This window comes from Zeus faber (assembly GCF_960531495.2).
Source record: "Zeus faber genome assembly, chromosome: 8".
In the NCBI taxonomy this organism is placed as follows: Eukaryota; Metazoa; Chordata; class Actinopteri; order Zeiformes; family Zeidae; genus Zeus; species Zeus faber.
Window position 1 is genome coordinate 15,302,027 of NC_137195.1, and position 15,790 is coordinate 15,317,816.

Below are 15,790 nucleotides of genomic sequence, written 5' to 3' on the forward strand. Positions count from 1 at the left end.
TCTCTCTCTCTCTCTCTCTCTCTCTCTCTCTCTCTCTCTCTCTCTCTCTCTCTCTCTCTCTCTCTCTCTCTCTCTCTCTCTCTCTCTCTCTGCGTGTCCCCAGCGGAGCCATTGTAAAGCAGCCATGACACGCGGCCTCTGTTCCCGCTCGCCAGCCCTCCATCTCTCGGCCTCCCTTGCCCTTTTCCTTGAGCTGCCATTTTCTCTTTTCTTCTGCTTCCCTCTCTTCTTTTCCCGCTGCCTGCCCATCACCCTCTGGGGTTAATATGGCCAATGTGCGCTAAATATGCACTCACAATTTCACATACACACAGTGAGGGACTTATTTAGGGGTTTATTTACAAAAAATACAAACAACTCAGGGTGGGTTTCAAAATCAGAACTGCAGAGGAACATTTACAAAGTAAATAATGTAGGGTCCAAAATATCAGAAACAAAAATGATTCAACAAGGAATTCAATAACATAAGTTCCATATTTTTAAATAAGTGCAAAAACTATAGAATGAAAACCCCATAAACATGAATCTATAAAAGGATCACTGTTAAACTATATACCCCCCCATGAGGTGGGAATGAATATACTCTTGCACAGCTGGTTAGTGCCTGTACTTAACTACTGCTGCTGTGGACTTATTGTCAGACACCATCTTGTTGGAAAGGACAGTGTAAACAAAACATTCTAATGTTAAACCAAATTCCTAACAATAAAATATGTATGCCATAAGAAACACAACCTGCAATACAGTATGTGTCATTATTACCTGTTTTAACTTTGTATTATGTGCCTTAGGAATGTGGTGTTTAAAATTAAATGTCACAAAAGTGGGGAAAATACCGTATTTGCTCAAATATAAATCATTAGTCAAATAAAAACCGGGCCTCTGAATGCCGGAGACGTGGTCGACACAAACAAATAAAAGCCTGCCTCAAATATAGACCGGGGGAAAACTGATGGGAGCTGCGGAGCTCCGCATGGGAACAGCGGTACAGCTCCATCAGGGCGATCTTTCTTCTAAACAAAGCAAATAAAACAGTGTGTTTTTTATTCTAGATGTATTTAATTTACTCTGTTTCCTGCTGCTGCAGAGCAGATCGCTTCTTCGGGCAAATGAGAAAATTGAGTTTAAAGTGCGTCCAAGGTGCTCCAGCTGCTACCACTGGAAGTGAGAATTTTAGAGTAGCTACTAGCTCTCTCCTTTTTCAACATACAGTACGTGTGTTTGCATGGCATGGCACCCAGACTGGAGTTTTATTTAAAATTCAAACTAAAATATGATCAGAAATACTTATTAAACAGAGGGAATTACGTAGATAGAAAAGCCTCTAATATAAGCCTGCTTCCAATAAAGGCCTGGTACCTTCTGCAGTTAAGGTAAATAAAGGCCCTGGACACACATGTGTGCACACACACACACACACACAAATGCTTATAATGTCTTGAAGCCTGTGTCGTCCATTCTAATGGCATTCATTTCCCTTGGGCTGTGCATAGTCTCATAAGGCTGCTCTGTCTCATCTTGGCTTAGGGACGACTTGACCTGGGTTGGCGTTTGTCTTATTGCTTCTGAATGACGTGTGTGTGTGTGTGTGTGTGTGTGTGTGTGTGTGTGTGTGTGTGTGTGTGTGTGTGTGTGTGTGTGTGTGTGTGTGTGTGTGTGTGTGTGTGTGTGTGTGTGTGTGTGTGTGTGTGGTGTGTGTGGTCACTCAGGTCTCTGCATGCATCCACAGGGGATGCAGACAGTGTCGCTGCCTGTGTAATGACCTGTGTCGCGCATACTCGTCTCAATCTGTAACAACCAATCAAGACGCAGTAATTGAATGCTTCGGCAGCACCTTGCCCACTTTTCCCATCCCTCTGCCACTTCCTGTGCTCACCAAAGCCTGACGCCTGCTCCCTGAGCTCATCTGTAGTTAGCAGGGTCTAGCAGGGCAGATTGAAAAGGGGCTGTAGTTTGAGATTCCCCCAAATGCCCCAGGCACTGTGTGTGTGTGTGTGTGTGTGTGTGTGTGTGTGTGTGTGTGTGTGTGTGTGTGTGTGTGTGTGTGTGTGTGTGTGTGTGTGTGTGTGTGTGTGTGTGTGTGTGTGTGTGTGTGTGTGTGTGTGTGTGTGTGTGCTTGAGGTGGAGCGCAAAACAGGGCGAGCAAGTGGTTTGTCCGCTCCGGCTCTGCGCCACTCCTTTGGCGATCATAGAATCCTGTGTGGTTACAAGGGGGTTGTTTAGAGCTTTTACAGTTCGTAAACTGGGCTGGTCCTGGGAGAACTGGTGTTATTCTCGGAAAGGCCCTTGTGTATGTTTCCCTCCTCTACTCTCTCTCTCTCTCTCTTTTCCCTCCTTTGCCTGTGCCTTCCGAATCCTCCCTCTGTATTGATATCTCATCCTTCCCCAAAGGAGCCGAGGTGCAACGCTCGTTGCTTGTCAGAAGCCAGCGCTGCCCTTTCCTTTCAGCTGTTTGTGTGTGCCACCAACCCTCCCCGTCTCATTAGTTGGAACACAACAGCTCGGTTGGACTGCAGACTGGAGGAACCAGTTCGACAAACAATTGTTTTTCTTCGGGGTGGGAAGTTGAGTTTCAGTGGCGCTGATGCCGCCCAGTCTTCCGTTTACGTGTAAACCGGCTGTGCCACAAACATGCGTGAAACGAACACACACACACACACACACACACACACACACACACACACACACACACACACACACACACACACACACACACACACACACACACACACACACACACACACACGCACACACACAGGACTGCCTGCAGACCTGAAGGTGTGTATCGTCAGATAATCCATTCATGTGTAAAAGCTGGTACTGTTTTGCTGACTTACCCTTCTGCACACTCACTCATACAAGTAATTACATTTTCATGGAGACATGCATAATACAGGCACTCACCCTGGTGCTCTCTATCGCTCTCCCTAACACACCCATAGATACACACACACACAGACACCCACACACTGAGAAAAGCATATTTATTTAGAATCTTTGGTAGCTGGTGTTTCTGCACAGGAATGCATCGGCAAAGCAAATGGCAGGCTATAGTAAAGCATAACCCATCTAGATGATTTATGACACATGAGCACTGGAGCTGGATTTCCTCTCTTACGTGTGTGTGTGTGTGTGTGTGTGTGTGTGTGTGTGTGTGTGTGTGTGTGTGTGTGTGTGTGTGTGTGTGTGTGTGTGTGTGTGTGTGTGTGTGTGTGTGTGTGTGTGTGTGTGTGTGTGTGTGTGTGTGTGTGGTGACACACCAGACTCCTGTAGGTTTGGCCTACTTGGTTCACTAAAGCTGCTGTACTCCTGTCGTAGCAGACACTTCCATGCTCTCCTCATTTATCATCAAGAGGCCCAATCCCAAAACTCCCAGTGTTCTTTTGGCTTGTCCCTCTGGTGCGGAACAAAGGAACTAAACAAGTTTCTCTCTCTCTCCCTGTTCCAGGAGCCTCAGGACAACGGGTGAAGGTGGAGCAAGAGGTGTTGTCTTACCCAGGCCAGTCAGTCAACGTGCGCTGTGCCTTCACTGACCCCATTGGCATTCAGCTCACACAGGTCAGACACACACACACACACACACACACACACACACACACAGTGAGAATACCGAAAATACTTTGTAAGATGCTGATTGCTCTCTCTTTACTCTGTCACTGCACTGAAATGGCTGTTAAATTGAGTTTGTGGTACCAAACTGAAATAAGAAAAATGTCTTTAAGCAGAAATGGAAGCCCATTGTGCAGACTCAAAGCAGCACAGTTGGTCAGAATTGCCCAGGACTGTACAATGGCTTTTCATTCTTTAAGGAAATTGTCCGCAGGCATGACAATCAAGCAAATTTGCATAACATTTGATGCTGAATTTTTTTTATTTATATTGCTATCAAATTGCTTTTTCAAAATACAAATTTTGTTGAGGATCAATCGTACATTGACCGTTTAGTCTCAAATGTTCTGTTGTCTGAATAGGTTAACAAATTTAACAATTCCTTTCAGTCCAATTTTCTTTAAAGAAATATTAATTGCTGAACATTTAATCCTTTCACCTAAACCACTTTGACAATTATATAAAAATTGATAAAACTTGACCAACCCTAGCCAACAGACATAAATCAGGGCTGGTTTGATGTGATTTGGCACATTAAGGCTTAATTGTAAATTGCTTTGCACAGACAATCCCGCCATTCATTTTGGTTTGGGTGGATTTAAATTTGGCAGGCGTAGGCCGAATTTTAAGTCGCATTTCAATGAAGTTGCAACTCCAGTGGTGCTAGTTTCCACGACAAAGCAGAAAAAATAGAGTAACCTGACCTCACCACAGGTAACATGGATCTACGAGCCGAAGGATGGGGAGAGGATAAACATAGCCGTGTACCACCCGAATTTCGGGGCCCACTACCTCGACTCGCCCCAGAAGGGCCGCATCCGCTTCACCACCAGCCCGCCCAGCCTGACCAGCCCCTCCATCCAGATCGCCGACGTCAAGATGACTGACGAGGGGAAGTACATCTGCGAGTTCGCCACCTATCCCAGTGGGAACGAACTCGGCATCACCTCCTTGGTCATGCTAGGTACTAAATGTCTGTGTGTCTGTCTGTGTGTGTGTGTGTGTGTGTGTGTTTTCTTAGTTCAGTTACCTCTCCCTGCATGGCTGCCGGGTTAAAAGCACGTCCGGCAATGCATTAATTTGCTGTTATAAGTGCTATTGTCAGATCAATTGCGTTCTTGTTAATGCGGTGGAACCATTGCTCTAACCTTGGCCCAGCGCCTCCACTCTGTTCCTCATCCCCCTCCCCCAGGCTGGGTATTGATCTGGCTGCTTGTCATGCCTACTGTCAGCTCCTGTCCTCCCTGCTCCCCACTAAACTTACAGAGGAGTATTGAGGGAAAACTGTGCAGCTCAGTGGGGGGTGGGGGAGGTGGGGGAAGAATGAAGTGTTTGTTTGTGTGTGTCTGTGTGTGTGTGTGTGTGGGGGTTGTGCGTTTTACGCCCGCACAATAGCGCAGATGTAATCTGAGATGGACGATGATTGGCGTACGCCGCCACCCCAATCCTTGAACGCTAATCGTCCCGGGATGTGGAAGAAAGAATTTAGCCGGAACGAATCGCTCTTTACAACGTTCTGTTCATGTTGCCGTTTCCCTCTAAGCAGACAGTCGAAATGCGCATATAGAATTTCACACAAAAAATGTTTTATCCACAACGTGGTTGTTACCGTGTGGCATTATTCTGTCTGTGAATATAAAGTATACACACTGAATGTCTAATGCAGCTCTGTGCATAATGTAATCCCACATGAATCTAAATCTCTTATTAAAATTGTATTCTTAGTAATAATGCAATTTAATCTTGGCTGCTGTGGCGCAAATTAAATAATCAATGTTCAAGGTGAGCATCCAGTTAGCAACAAAGACAATTTCGACGCATAGACTGAGCATTTGTTGAAAGTGAGTTTAAAGAATGAAAGAATTTTTATTTTTTTTTTGGTTCAAGCTGGAATTACCGCGTTTCACATATTGCTGCCGAGCAGATGAAGCGCTGCTGAAGCCATGGGCTAAATTACCTCAATCACCGATTTCATTCAAAAAAAAAAAAAAAAAAAAAAAAAAGGGGAATCTGCATTGTTCGTTTCAATTGATTGTTCGTACTCAGGAACTGGTAACTTCCTACGGGGCTGTTGTCTAGTTAATGCCTGAATGAAGAAATAAAAGAAAAGACTGTACTGTATGAAAACCAATGTCAATAATAATTGGTATATGTTCATAATTGTTATGAAATTAACTTCCAACTTAAATTCCAATTATAAATAATGCATACATAGGCTTTCGGGCAATATGCTTGTAGCCATATTTTACACACATTTTGTGTGTGTGTGTGTGTGTGTGTGTGTGTGTGTGTGTGTGTGTGTGTGTGTGTGTGTGTGTGTGTGTGTGTGTGTGTGTGTGTGTGTGTGTGTGTGTGTGTGTGTGTGTGTGTGTGTGTGTGTGTGCTTAAGGGATGGGTGTTGACAGAAATCATGTAGTGATTTTGGGAATGCACAGACCCAGTGGCGTCAACAATTGTTAATCAATGATGAGAGCTGGAGAGAGAGAAACCAATAAGAATAATAAATATAGCTGCAGGCAGCAATGCATGGGGTCCAGCTTGGTCACGAATTACAGTTTTCAGAGTTCCCGTGTAGCGCCGAATCAGTTCCTGCTGTCTTAATGACCAGGCGCAGATCCTGTGCGGAGCAACTAACCAATCTGTTCTCCTCTCTGCTCAGACAGTTGATACGATGCTTATATATCGAGGGCTTATGTGTGCCATGTCGCGCAATGACGCGGTGACTATTCTCCGTGCCCAATTACAGTTTTCCGAGTTCTCGTGAAACTCAAAATTACTTCCTCCCAACACGAGGTCCAATTTTCCGAGTTGCCATGCAACATACCACATACCTCTCTCCATACGAAAGCCTCCCCAGAGCCACACCCTGCACATATAAAACAAATTGGATGATGATGTCACAAAACGCCCTGCTCCGCCAACGTTTGGCTACCTCCGCTACGTCGGCAACGGTGTTTCACCAATTCATCCTCCAAATATAGATTGATCGTGCATCAAACTTGGACCACAAAAATATCTGGACTGTCCCGAATCCAACAACACTTCATTCATGTCCGTGGGTTCAGCGGTTGCTGTGCGCCAGACACTTTCACCGGGCGAAATGCCCAGGAGAAAAATAATAATGAAAATCCGAACAAAAACAAGCACCATGTTCAGCTAGGGCGGAACGATTAATCAATTTCAAACCGACATCGCAATGTAATAGAACCCAATCAAATCGCAAAGGCAGCGGATGGGGGGGGATAAAGATGTTGCACAATCTAATCTATAGTAGGACTGTCAACGTTGGCCAAAAATCACATTTGAATATTCCATCTGAAAAAAACACATACATCTTTATATATTTTATCTATAATTTTAAAAACGTACAATTTGACCAATTTTTGGGCTGTGCCCGCCGCCTCCTTCTCCGGGGAGCAGAGACGCCGACAGCTCCTTTCTCCGGGATAATTACACAATTTGGTCCTTTTATTTAGCTCCTCCGCTCTTTAGCCTTTGTGAGATTTCAGAAAGCGGCCCGAGAGCCCGGAACACCTGACAGAGCCTCTTCCAGAACACTGTCTGTTTGTTTTGTTTTTTAATGAGCATAAAGCTGTCCCTGCACCCGTGGGGATTAAAAAAAAAACAAAAAACAGTACACGGAGTGGTGCACGGACAAAGATCATTCACTTGCGCGCACAAAGAGAATAAAGAGAATGTATGTGGACATATGCGTGAAACAATTTTTTAAAAAAGAATACATTCATGCTGAAACAGTTTTTTGTCTTTTTCTTTTTTTTTTTGGAATGGTCATTTTCAGATTCGAACAATTACAAGGCCTGAAATAAAATCAACAGTCAATATTCAATTTATTTTTACAATTAAATAGTTAAAGATATGTTATTCATATCAATTCATGCATCAATTCATCTCATTTCATCACAACACGTAGGCCTGGCCGACAGGAAAGAGCGCTTTATATGTTGACTGAATCCATTGTTGTGTTGGTCATACTACAGAAAGATTTATTGCTTGTGTTTAGTGAGTAATACAGAAGATAAAGATTGCAATCGCAATACTGGTCTTATTATTATTATTATTTTTTATTATTTTCCCAAATGGTTCAGCCTCAGTTCCACCCCTGAAGGGCTGGACCCTAATAATAATCATTTTTAAAAAGCTGGAGAAATGAGAAGTGAGATTTGGAGCTTTGGTGTGTTTTCCCGCTGGGCCAGCGGTGATAATTGTTTATCAATGTTGGCTTGGAAGAGGAAGAAAGGGGAGGACGCTTAGAGAGAGAGAGAGAGGGCAGGAGAGAGTTTAGAGACAAGGCTCTGCCCGCACTAGACTGGTGACTGAAATAGTTTTATCAATAATAATATTTAGAGTTATCTTTTGACTGTTTGGCCTTTGTCCCGTTTTTATCTTTTTTTTTTCTTTTTTTTCCAGTTCATCCTTTAATCTTGTGCCTCTTTTGTCTGCTCTCTCTCTCTCTCCTCTCTCTCTCTCTCTCTCTCTCTCTCTCTCTCTCTCTCCTCTCTCTCTCTCTCTCTCTCTCTCTCTCTCTCTCTCTCCTCTCTCTCTCTCTCTCTCTCTCTCTCTCTCTCTCTCTCTCTCTCTCTCTCTCTCGTGTCCAGCTAAGCCCCAGAACTCGGCCTCCACAATCACCGTGGTAGCGGGCTCTAAGCCGGTTGCCGTGGCGCGCTGCGAGTCGGCGAACGGCCGCCCCGCCGCCCAGATCTCCTGGGTGAGCTCTGCCAACGGCAACGGCACCACGGTGTCCAAGCAGGGCGCCGACAACACGGTGACGGTGAGCAGCGAGTACTATATGGTTCCCATGGCAGCAGACAACGGCAAAGACATCAGCTGCGTGGTGGCGCACAGGACGCAGGCCAAATCTGAGAGCTTCAAGATGAAACTGACCGTCGAGTGTAAGGACGCGCGCACGGCACGCACGGTTGACGGAGTGGCCGGCTTTCGGCATTCCTCGCATTTGCTTTCATCCTCCGGGAAGCCACGGCTGGCTCCTGGCACTTGGGCGCACTGTAACCGCCCCTGATCTGCCCTTCTCCCAGATCCCCCCCAGGTGACGATAGTGGGCTACGACAATAACTGGTACATGGGTCGTACCAACGTGCTGCTGACCTGCCAGGCCACCGGCAACCCCATCCCGACCACGGTCACCTGGAAGATGTGAGTACTGTGGAACTGGGCGTCCTGCACCTCTCTCTCTCTCTGTCTTCTTTCCTCCTTTCTTTTTTTTTTTTTTTTGTTTTTTTTCTCTCCGGTGCTTAACCGCCCTGAGGGTCGCAGCCTGTACCGCAACGGAAATCGGAGCAGTTTTTATCGCCGAAAAAGCCTTATGCACTGATTAGAGAGGCAGAGTGAGCAATGTCATTTCTCATAATGTTCTCAGTGACTCTAGATTTAACCCTGGCATAATGGGAGACACCAGTGCGGCTACCTTTGCCCACTCACTCCACATTACGATCCATTAGCGAAAACTTTGACAAAATGTGAAATGAGCACTGTTTGAAACTTTTCAATGGCGGAGATGAGATTCTGGGCCCGGGTCCAATCATCTTCTGTCCTCAATGTGTTTCCTCCAACTGTGCGTTAATGGGTGGAAATTGGTCACAGACATTGGGTTTCACACTGTCCTTCTGGATCAGCAGAGTTCCAAGACATTGGTCAGCTCCGGGTTGCACAGCCCAGCACTTTCTTTTCTAGAGGGAAATCATCCCAAATGACAATACACTTGTACATATGTAAGTCCTTAAACTAATAAAACGTCCCAATTTAAAGGCACAGTCAGTAACATTGGACAATTAGTGACAATATGCGGCCACTAAAGAAGGCAACAGAAACTACACCGGCATTGCCAAACATGATGCTCCACCTCCATGAGGGCTCTGAGCCTTTGTCGCAGAGCGGTCTGGTAACGCTGATCGTGCACAGCTGAATGTTTGGTCACGTTGCCACAAACTACAATAAAACCAGCTTGGCAGACATAAGCGGCGTAGTTCATGGGGTGGGGATAGAGAGAGGCTGACCCCCTACCAGTAAACAGAGTCTACACCGTTGCCGCCTGTTTGGAGAGCGTGACATCTCAGCGGCCACTGGGGTGACCGTGAACTGACTTGTTCTTGTTTTTTAATGGTTTTCTTTCTTTGTCTTTCTTTCAGCCTCACTGGTGAGATGCCGGACACGGTGGTGGTCGAAGACAACAAGCTGAAGGTGCTGAAAGTGGACGAGGCCGTCAACAACACCTTCATCTGCGAGGTCAAGAACCGCCTGGGGCTCGGCAAGGAGCAGATCACAGCCCTGGTCAGAGGTGGGTGGTCAGGAAACGCGCACTAATGACCAAGTTAATGCACATGTCTGCGGTGCTGTTTTCTGGGGAACACTGAGTTAGCGCTTTAACAATTTAATGTACATCAGCCCACACACTTGTGTATATACACCACTGGGCTCACACTTTCGGGCTTCATCACCTACAGGCTTCTGGTGCGTCTATATGAAAACATAGACTGAAATATTAAACTGGACTCACAACAGTTTATCACAAATACTCAGGCTGTGGATCCACGGCTGTGGATGATCCTTATTACATTTCACTGCATATATGTATGGAAGTATGTATATGTATGTGACAAATAAAAATCTTGAATCTTGAATCTTGAATCTCTGAGGCCGTTCTTCCTGACACTGGCATTTGATCCATCTCCCTCTTGCCATTCCTCTCTTGTTGTTTGCAATGCATGTCACTTTTACACTGTTCCCACTGTATTTGTCAGTTTCAATGACTCACCGGTGTTTTAAGGTCCGTTTATGTATATTTTGTATATTAGTTACAAGGCTAAAATGGCAATGTTGTCGAGGTGCTCTTCTTTTCGCGGCGTCTGAGTCGAGGAGGAAAAAAAAGGGAGTTGACGCAGTTTCTATGGTCGTAGGCAGAACAGCCATCATGAACAGTTGAAATGAATCGCTAATTTCGCAGTCAATCATCCATAATAAGACGTTAACTTCTTTATGGTCGTGTTTAAAGAGACCTTTTGTGCTCCTTTTCACACAACTTAATATAGGTCTCTGAGGCCCCCGAAACATGTTTTCGAATTTCTATTTCTTTTTTGCTGAAAATACCACTCAGATTATTGCATTCTGAACATGCCTCAAATCTTCCAGACGCTCTGTTTAAGGAGCCACTCTGGAGCCAGGAGCCAGGCCCCGAGTTCTGTGAGCCAATGAGGTTTAAGCTTTGCTGCGGGTTCCGTTCTTTCACTGATTTTACCTTGTCAGTCCACCAAAATCTGTTTATGAACAGATTTGAGCGGAGAAATAAGCAATCCAGTTGCCAAATCTTTGCTCATATTAGATCTACAAGGCAGGTGTCCGGAGCAGCGCCGAGCTCAGAGCATCACGGGATACTGCAGGGCTCTGGGCTTTTTTTCTTCATTCAATTACGGAAACGTCTGAAAATAAAATAAATACATCTATGGTTTGTTTGGAGAGATGTGGAGCGGATCGTCGTTGCAGCCTACAGTACAGTCAACCTAACGTGGACACACACAGAAACACAGCAGAATTATTTTTTAAAATACTTACATTTCCCTCGTCTGCAGGTTGGTCACGGAAAGTTGGTATTAATTCCTCTTAATTTTAAAAGATTTGTGCTGGTCTCTGGAGCCAACAGAGCACTGCCCGTGCTTAGGTCCTTGCTTTAATGCTAGCGGGTCCGGGCGTGCTCCAGCCGTGGGTGGAGTTACTCAGGTGGATGGCTGTTCTATTTAGAATAATACCCCTGGTGACGTGTGACAGGGCAGCAAAGCTCAACATCTTGTTTTTCCTTGGGTTTTACCTAGTATTTTTATGTTTATGTGCAGTAACTATAAAACATTTTAATAGTATTAAATCTATAATAGAACTTACTCTTCCCTCACAGTTCTAGTTGTGTTATTCTCACTGAAGCTTAAGATTACAATTAAGAAGTGATGACGGTTCATTTAATATAATTTGCTCTACCAAGTTCTGGGCTGCTGCACGTCTGTGGAGCTGTCCATGGTTCTGAGTTTCGATGCCATCTGTGTTTCAATGCCAATTTTGACCACTTTATCGCTATTTCCTATAACGTTTAGTTAATTTTTTGATATCTTTTGAGTTGAATAGGAATTACGGAACCGTTTTTGTCAACGTTTGTAACCCATTCTCTGTATTTTATTTTATACAAAGTTTCAACAAGTTGGTTTTGGAATGTGATTTGAAAATCACGGACGCAGCGTGTTCCGCTACCTTCCGATGCCGTGACATAATAATAATGTCAAAATATTATTTACAGATTACCGGAAAGTCTGGGCCTGACAGCCCTTATAAATATGCTTCAGTTGCACCAGCTCTCTGAAGACGATCACACAGCGGAGCCCTTTTTACCCTTTTTTTTGGTCTCGTGCAGTTAGCACCAGATCTCCCCAGACGGTAATAGCATCACTCTAACTGCTGAGGTTATAAGCACCTGTGTTTGTCAATTGGAAGCTATTTGCAACGAGGCTCATTTGCATGGAAAGAGTCCAATTTTGCACCATATGCATGCATAACACCTAATTCAAATATGCACAAATAGTACCCGCACACCGAGGCGCTATTTTACGTGGCAGCACAGTTAGCCGTGCATTTCACCGTTGGCGGATGATTTGTGAATTAGACTCTTTCTTGCTTTTCTGTTATTTGCGCCGGTTTAGGGACCGCAAAAACTGCACAATCGCTTTGTGAATTCGCCCCTCACTGTGTGCATGTTGTTATCGTGAGCTTTGGGCCTTAGAGGATGTTCCAGTGAGTTGAGGCAGTGAGGCGCCTGCAAAGAGTGAAAGCTTTCCATCTCTCCATCGCCCATCCTCGTCCATCTGCCCCCACCCTCGCAGATGGGTTTAGCTTCACCCCTCCATGGAGCTTGGATCCCATTTGATCTCATACAAAATACATCCCCAGCTCTCATGTTTGCAGCGTGCCTGCACTTTACCGGAAGTCACTTTCTGCTGACGCGGGGGGAAACGCTGGCTTTAATGGGAATGAAATGCATTTCTCTGGTGGCTAAATCTTAAGAGCCACCCCCACCCACTTGTCCCCTGTCTCCCTCCCTTCCATTTATCTATTTTCTTCCTATAACTCAAGTGCTCCCTTTCTCTCTTACACCTTCCTTCTCTCTCTCACTCCTCTCTCTCTCTCTCTCTCTCTCCCTGTGGTGCCGGCGTAGATGTGTCTGCTCCATAGGGGCCAATCTGTGCCGCTGCACGACGGTGGCTTCTGTAGGATAAAGGATGTCACCAACCAGCAGCTCCCGCTGTGTTTGACAAGCAAAACACAGTGAGGATGTAGGGGGAACAGGAAGTAGGGGGGAAGGAGGTGGAGGCTTCTGCTTTTAGACTAAAAAGCTGAGGAACATGCACCGGGATAAATCAGAGCCAATTTGCCAAGCCCACACTCAGGGAAGCGCAGAGAGGAATGGATGGAAATAGAGTGGAGGCTGATGGCAGTTAAATCTCCCATGGGATTCTTATGGCACTGTGTCCTCCCTCACCAGTGTTGCCCTCTGCTTTACTATCACTGGTGTGTGTGTGTGTGTGTGTGTGTGTGTGTGTGTGTGTGTGTGTGTGTGTGTGTGTGTGTGTGTGTGTGTGTGTGTGTGTGTGTGTGTGTGTGTGTGTGCCTCCACGCCTCTCTGAGAGGATCAGTCAGCCGTTGCTGTTTCAGCTCCTGGCTGCTTCTCCCGCTCAAATTTTCTCTCTCTCTCTCCATTTTACTCCTTTTCTCCATGGTGCCTTCATCCCTCGCACCATCATCCTCCATTTCTGCTCCCCTTCTCTTCGCCACCCTGCAAACCCCTCTCTCTTAGTTTCTCTCTTTCTCGCCTTTTATAGTTTTCTTTCCTTGTTTTTTCTGTGTATTTGTTTGATTCTCACGTGGCTTGAAGGAAAACTTGCATTTTTTTTTCCTTATTTTCAATCATCGGGAGTCAACCCAAGTTTTATCAGAATCCTTTAAATTGATCCAGTATTGAGAGAATAGCTTCAGCCAACGGCTGTGCACTGAGCCGCAATACATTGTACAATGGGGCAATCGTCCTTTTAAAGGCCCTTTTATGCTCCCCTCTCCTACTAGTGCTCAAAGAAGGTGGGACAGCAAGGACTTAGCTCAGCCTCACATCCTCCATCTTCCATGTCCAACACTCAGACGGTGAGAGAGGGAGAGAAAGATGTACAGAGATTTAAAGATGGAGTGAGTGAGGGGGCTGGGAGCCGGCGCGATGCTGATACGCAGCAAAAGAAAGAGGGCGAGGAATGGAGGTTGTTTGCCTCCAGATGGAGGGTGAGATGCGGACCAGCGGAGGCTAATGTGAATGTGTGTGGACAAACAGGGCTAAGAGGTTCCGACAGGTGTGAAATGGCCAGCACCTGCTCCATGGCAGGTCCCATGCTCTGTTCTTCCTAACAGCTGCATGGTGCGCACACACACACACACACACACACACACACACACACACACACACACACACACACACACACACACACACACACACACACAAACACACACACGAACAGGCAAATTATATGCATCTGTCTGTACTGTATAGCCACACAGGCTCATGCATGGACACGACACGCAAACTTGTCTCTATAGAGTCGAGTGTCTGGCTGTGGGTTGTGTGTGTTTTAGGTGTGTATTTGTGTGTGTAGATGTGCATGCAACTTGTTGGAGCGGGTGCATCCTATTCCCTCAGCCTTGTCCTGTGCACCTGGAGGCAGACGGCGAGAGAGGGAGATGGATAGTACTGGTCCTCTCCTCTCCATTTCTATTTTTATTAGATGCTTAGTCACACACAAATGTATCCCCTACTCCCATCTCTCTCTCTCTCTCTCTCTCGCTCTCGCTCTCTCTCTTAAACCCTTCCCACCCTTAGCCTTTTCTCTCTCACTCATTTTTTATTTTGAAGCTTAACTCCTAAAAACCAGCCCCCCCGATAATCAGAGCTTACTTTAGCCCTCATATCCATCCATATTGCACTCCGGGCTGTCGTATATTTAACCCCCCCCCCCCCCCCCCCCCCATAATTCATTTGAGGGGGGCTGTCTCATCTGAACCTCAAAAAAGTTAAATGCCCCCACTAGAGTCGCTTGTCATCCTGTCAGGGTCCTGCATTGAGCTGAGAAGAGATTCCTCTGAATTCAGTACGTTTTGTCCATCTCCAAACATATCTGAGGAGACAGTTCAAGGGCAAGAGTCTTAGCCTTAGTCATTCTCTCTCTCTCTCTCTCTCTCTCTCTCTCTCTCTCTGTGCTGCTCTGTTTGCATCTGCCAGTGTTTGTCTCTGGCCATGCCAGAACAGCCAGAGAACAGATCTGATGGAGCCAAGTCTCCCTCCAGTCCACCACTGGCCCCTTGCCCAACCCTCATTAGCACGTGCACACACACGTAAACACATGCACACACACTCAATAACTTAACATACTGACAGAACACTGCTAAGCTATGCTCAGGGAACAGCCCAACCCATCAAATACCCCAGTGTTTTTTCGCTGCTGGAATGTGTCCATTTACGTGTGTGTGTGCCCTGCATGTCTTTAGGAGGCTGCAGCAGACTTTACTTCTGCTCCATCTCATTCATTACTCATGGTCACTTGGAGCTTATGGTCTTGTATGACGCAACTTAACAAAAAGCATGCTGTTTTTTTTTGTTCTGTTTGTTTTTGGCTTTTGTGTGTGTGTGTGTGTGTGTGTGTGTGTGTGTGGGGCAGGGGGGATGTAGTTATGCGTGTTTGTTTTCATTTTCCTTTTTCCCCCTCTCTGGATGCTCCCGCAGCATGCATATTACATTGGCTGACTTTTGTGCCAGCTCATCCATAGCCATGCGCTTGGACTCCTCCTCTCGCCGACTTTGATGGATTTCGGTGGTGTGTCGCGGGGATGTGTATGTGTTGTCTGAAGTGGGCCTGGGGTGGTGTCCCGCTCTTGAATCATTCAGTGTTTTTTGCACAAAAATTAGAAGTAAAACATGAGAGAGAGGAGGGAAGAGAGGCGGGGGGGGCGAGATGGACAGCCAGATTACCGAGGTGTTTGAAATGAGTTGGAGGAGCAGAATTTGGATGGAATATGTCATTTTAATTGAAGCATAATTCAGTTTGATGTGACCAAAGTGTGAATGTGTGCCAGG

The 15,790-nt window shown here is 45.8% G+C and overlaps 1 protein-coding gene across 2 annotated transcripts in view; it reads left to right on the top strand.

Moving 5' to 3' along the window:
* LOC307234173 (nectin-2) overlaps positions 1-15,790 on the top strand; it is a gene marked incomplete at its 3' end in the record, with an annotated part of 83,648 nt that overhangs the window by 34,814 nt on the left and 33,044 nt on the right. For both annotated transcript variants that reach the window (XM_080005777.1, XM_080005776.1), the window contains exons 2-6: positions 3,449-3,558; positions 4,324-4,573; positions 8,226-8,519; positions 8,664-8,781; positions 9,774-9,922. In XM_080005777.1, coding sequence (XP_079861903.1) covers positions 3,449-3,558; positions 4,324-4,573; positions 8,226-8,519; positions 8,664-8,781; positions 9,774-9,922 — 921 coding nt within the window. The remainder of the gene's footprint in view (positions 1-3,448; positions 3,559-4,323; positions 4,574-8,225; positions 8,520-8,663; positions 8,782-9,773; positions 9,923-15,790) is intronic.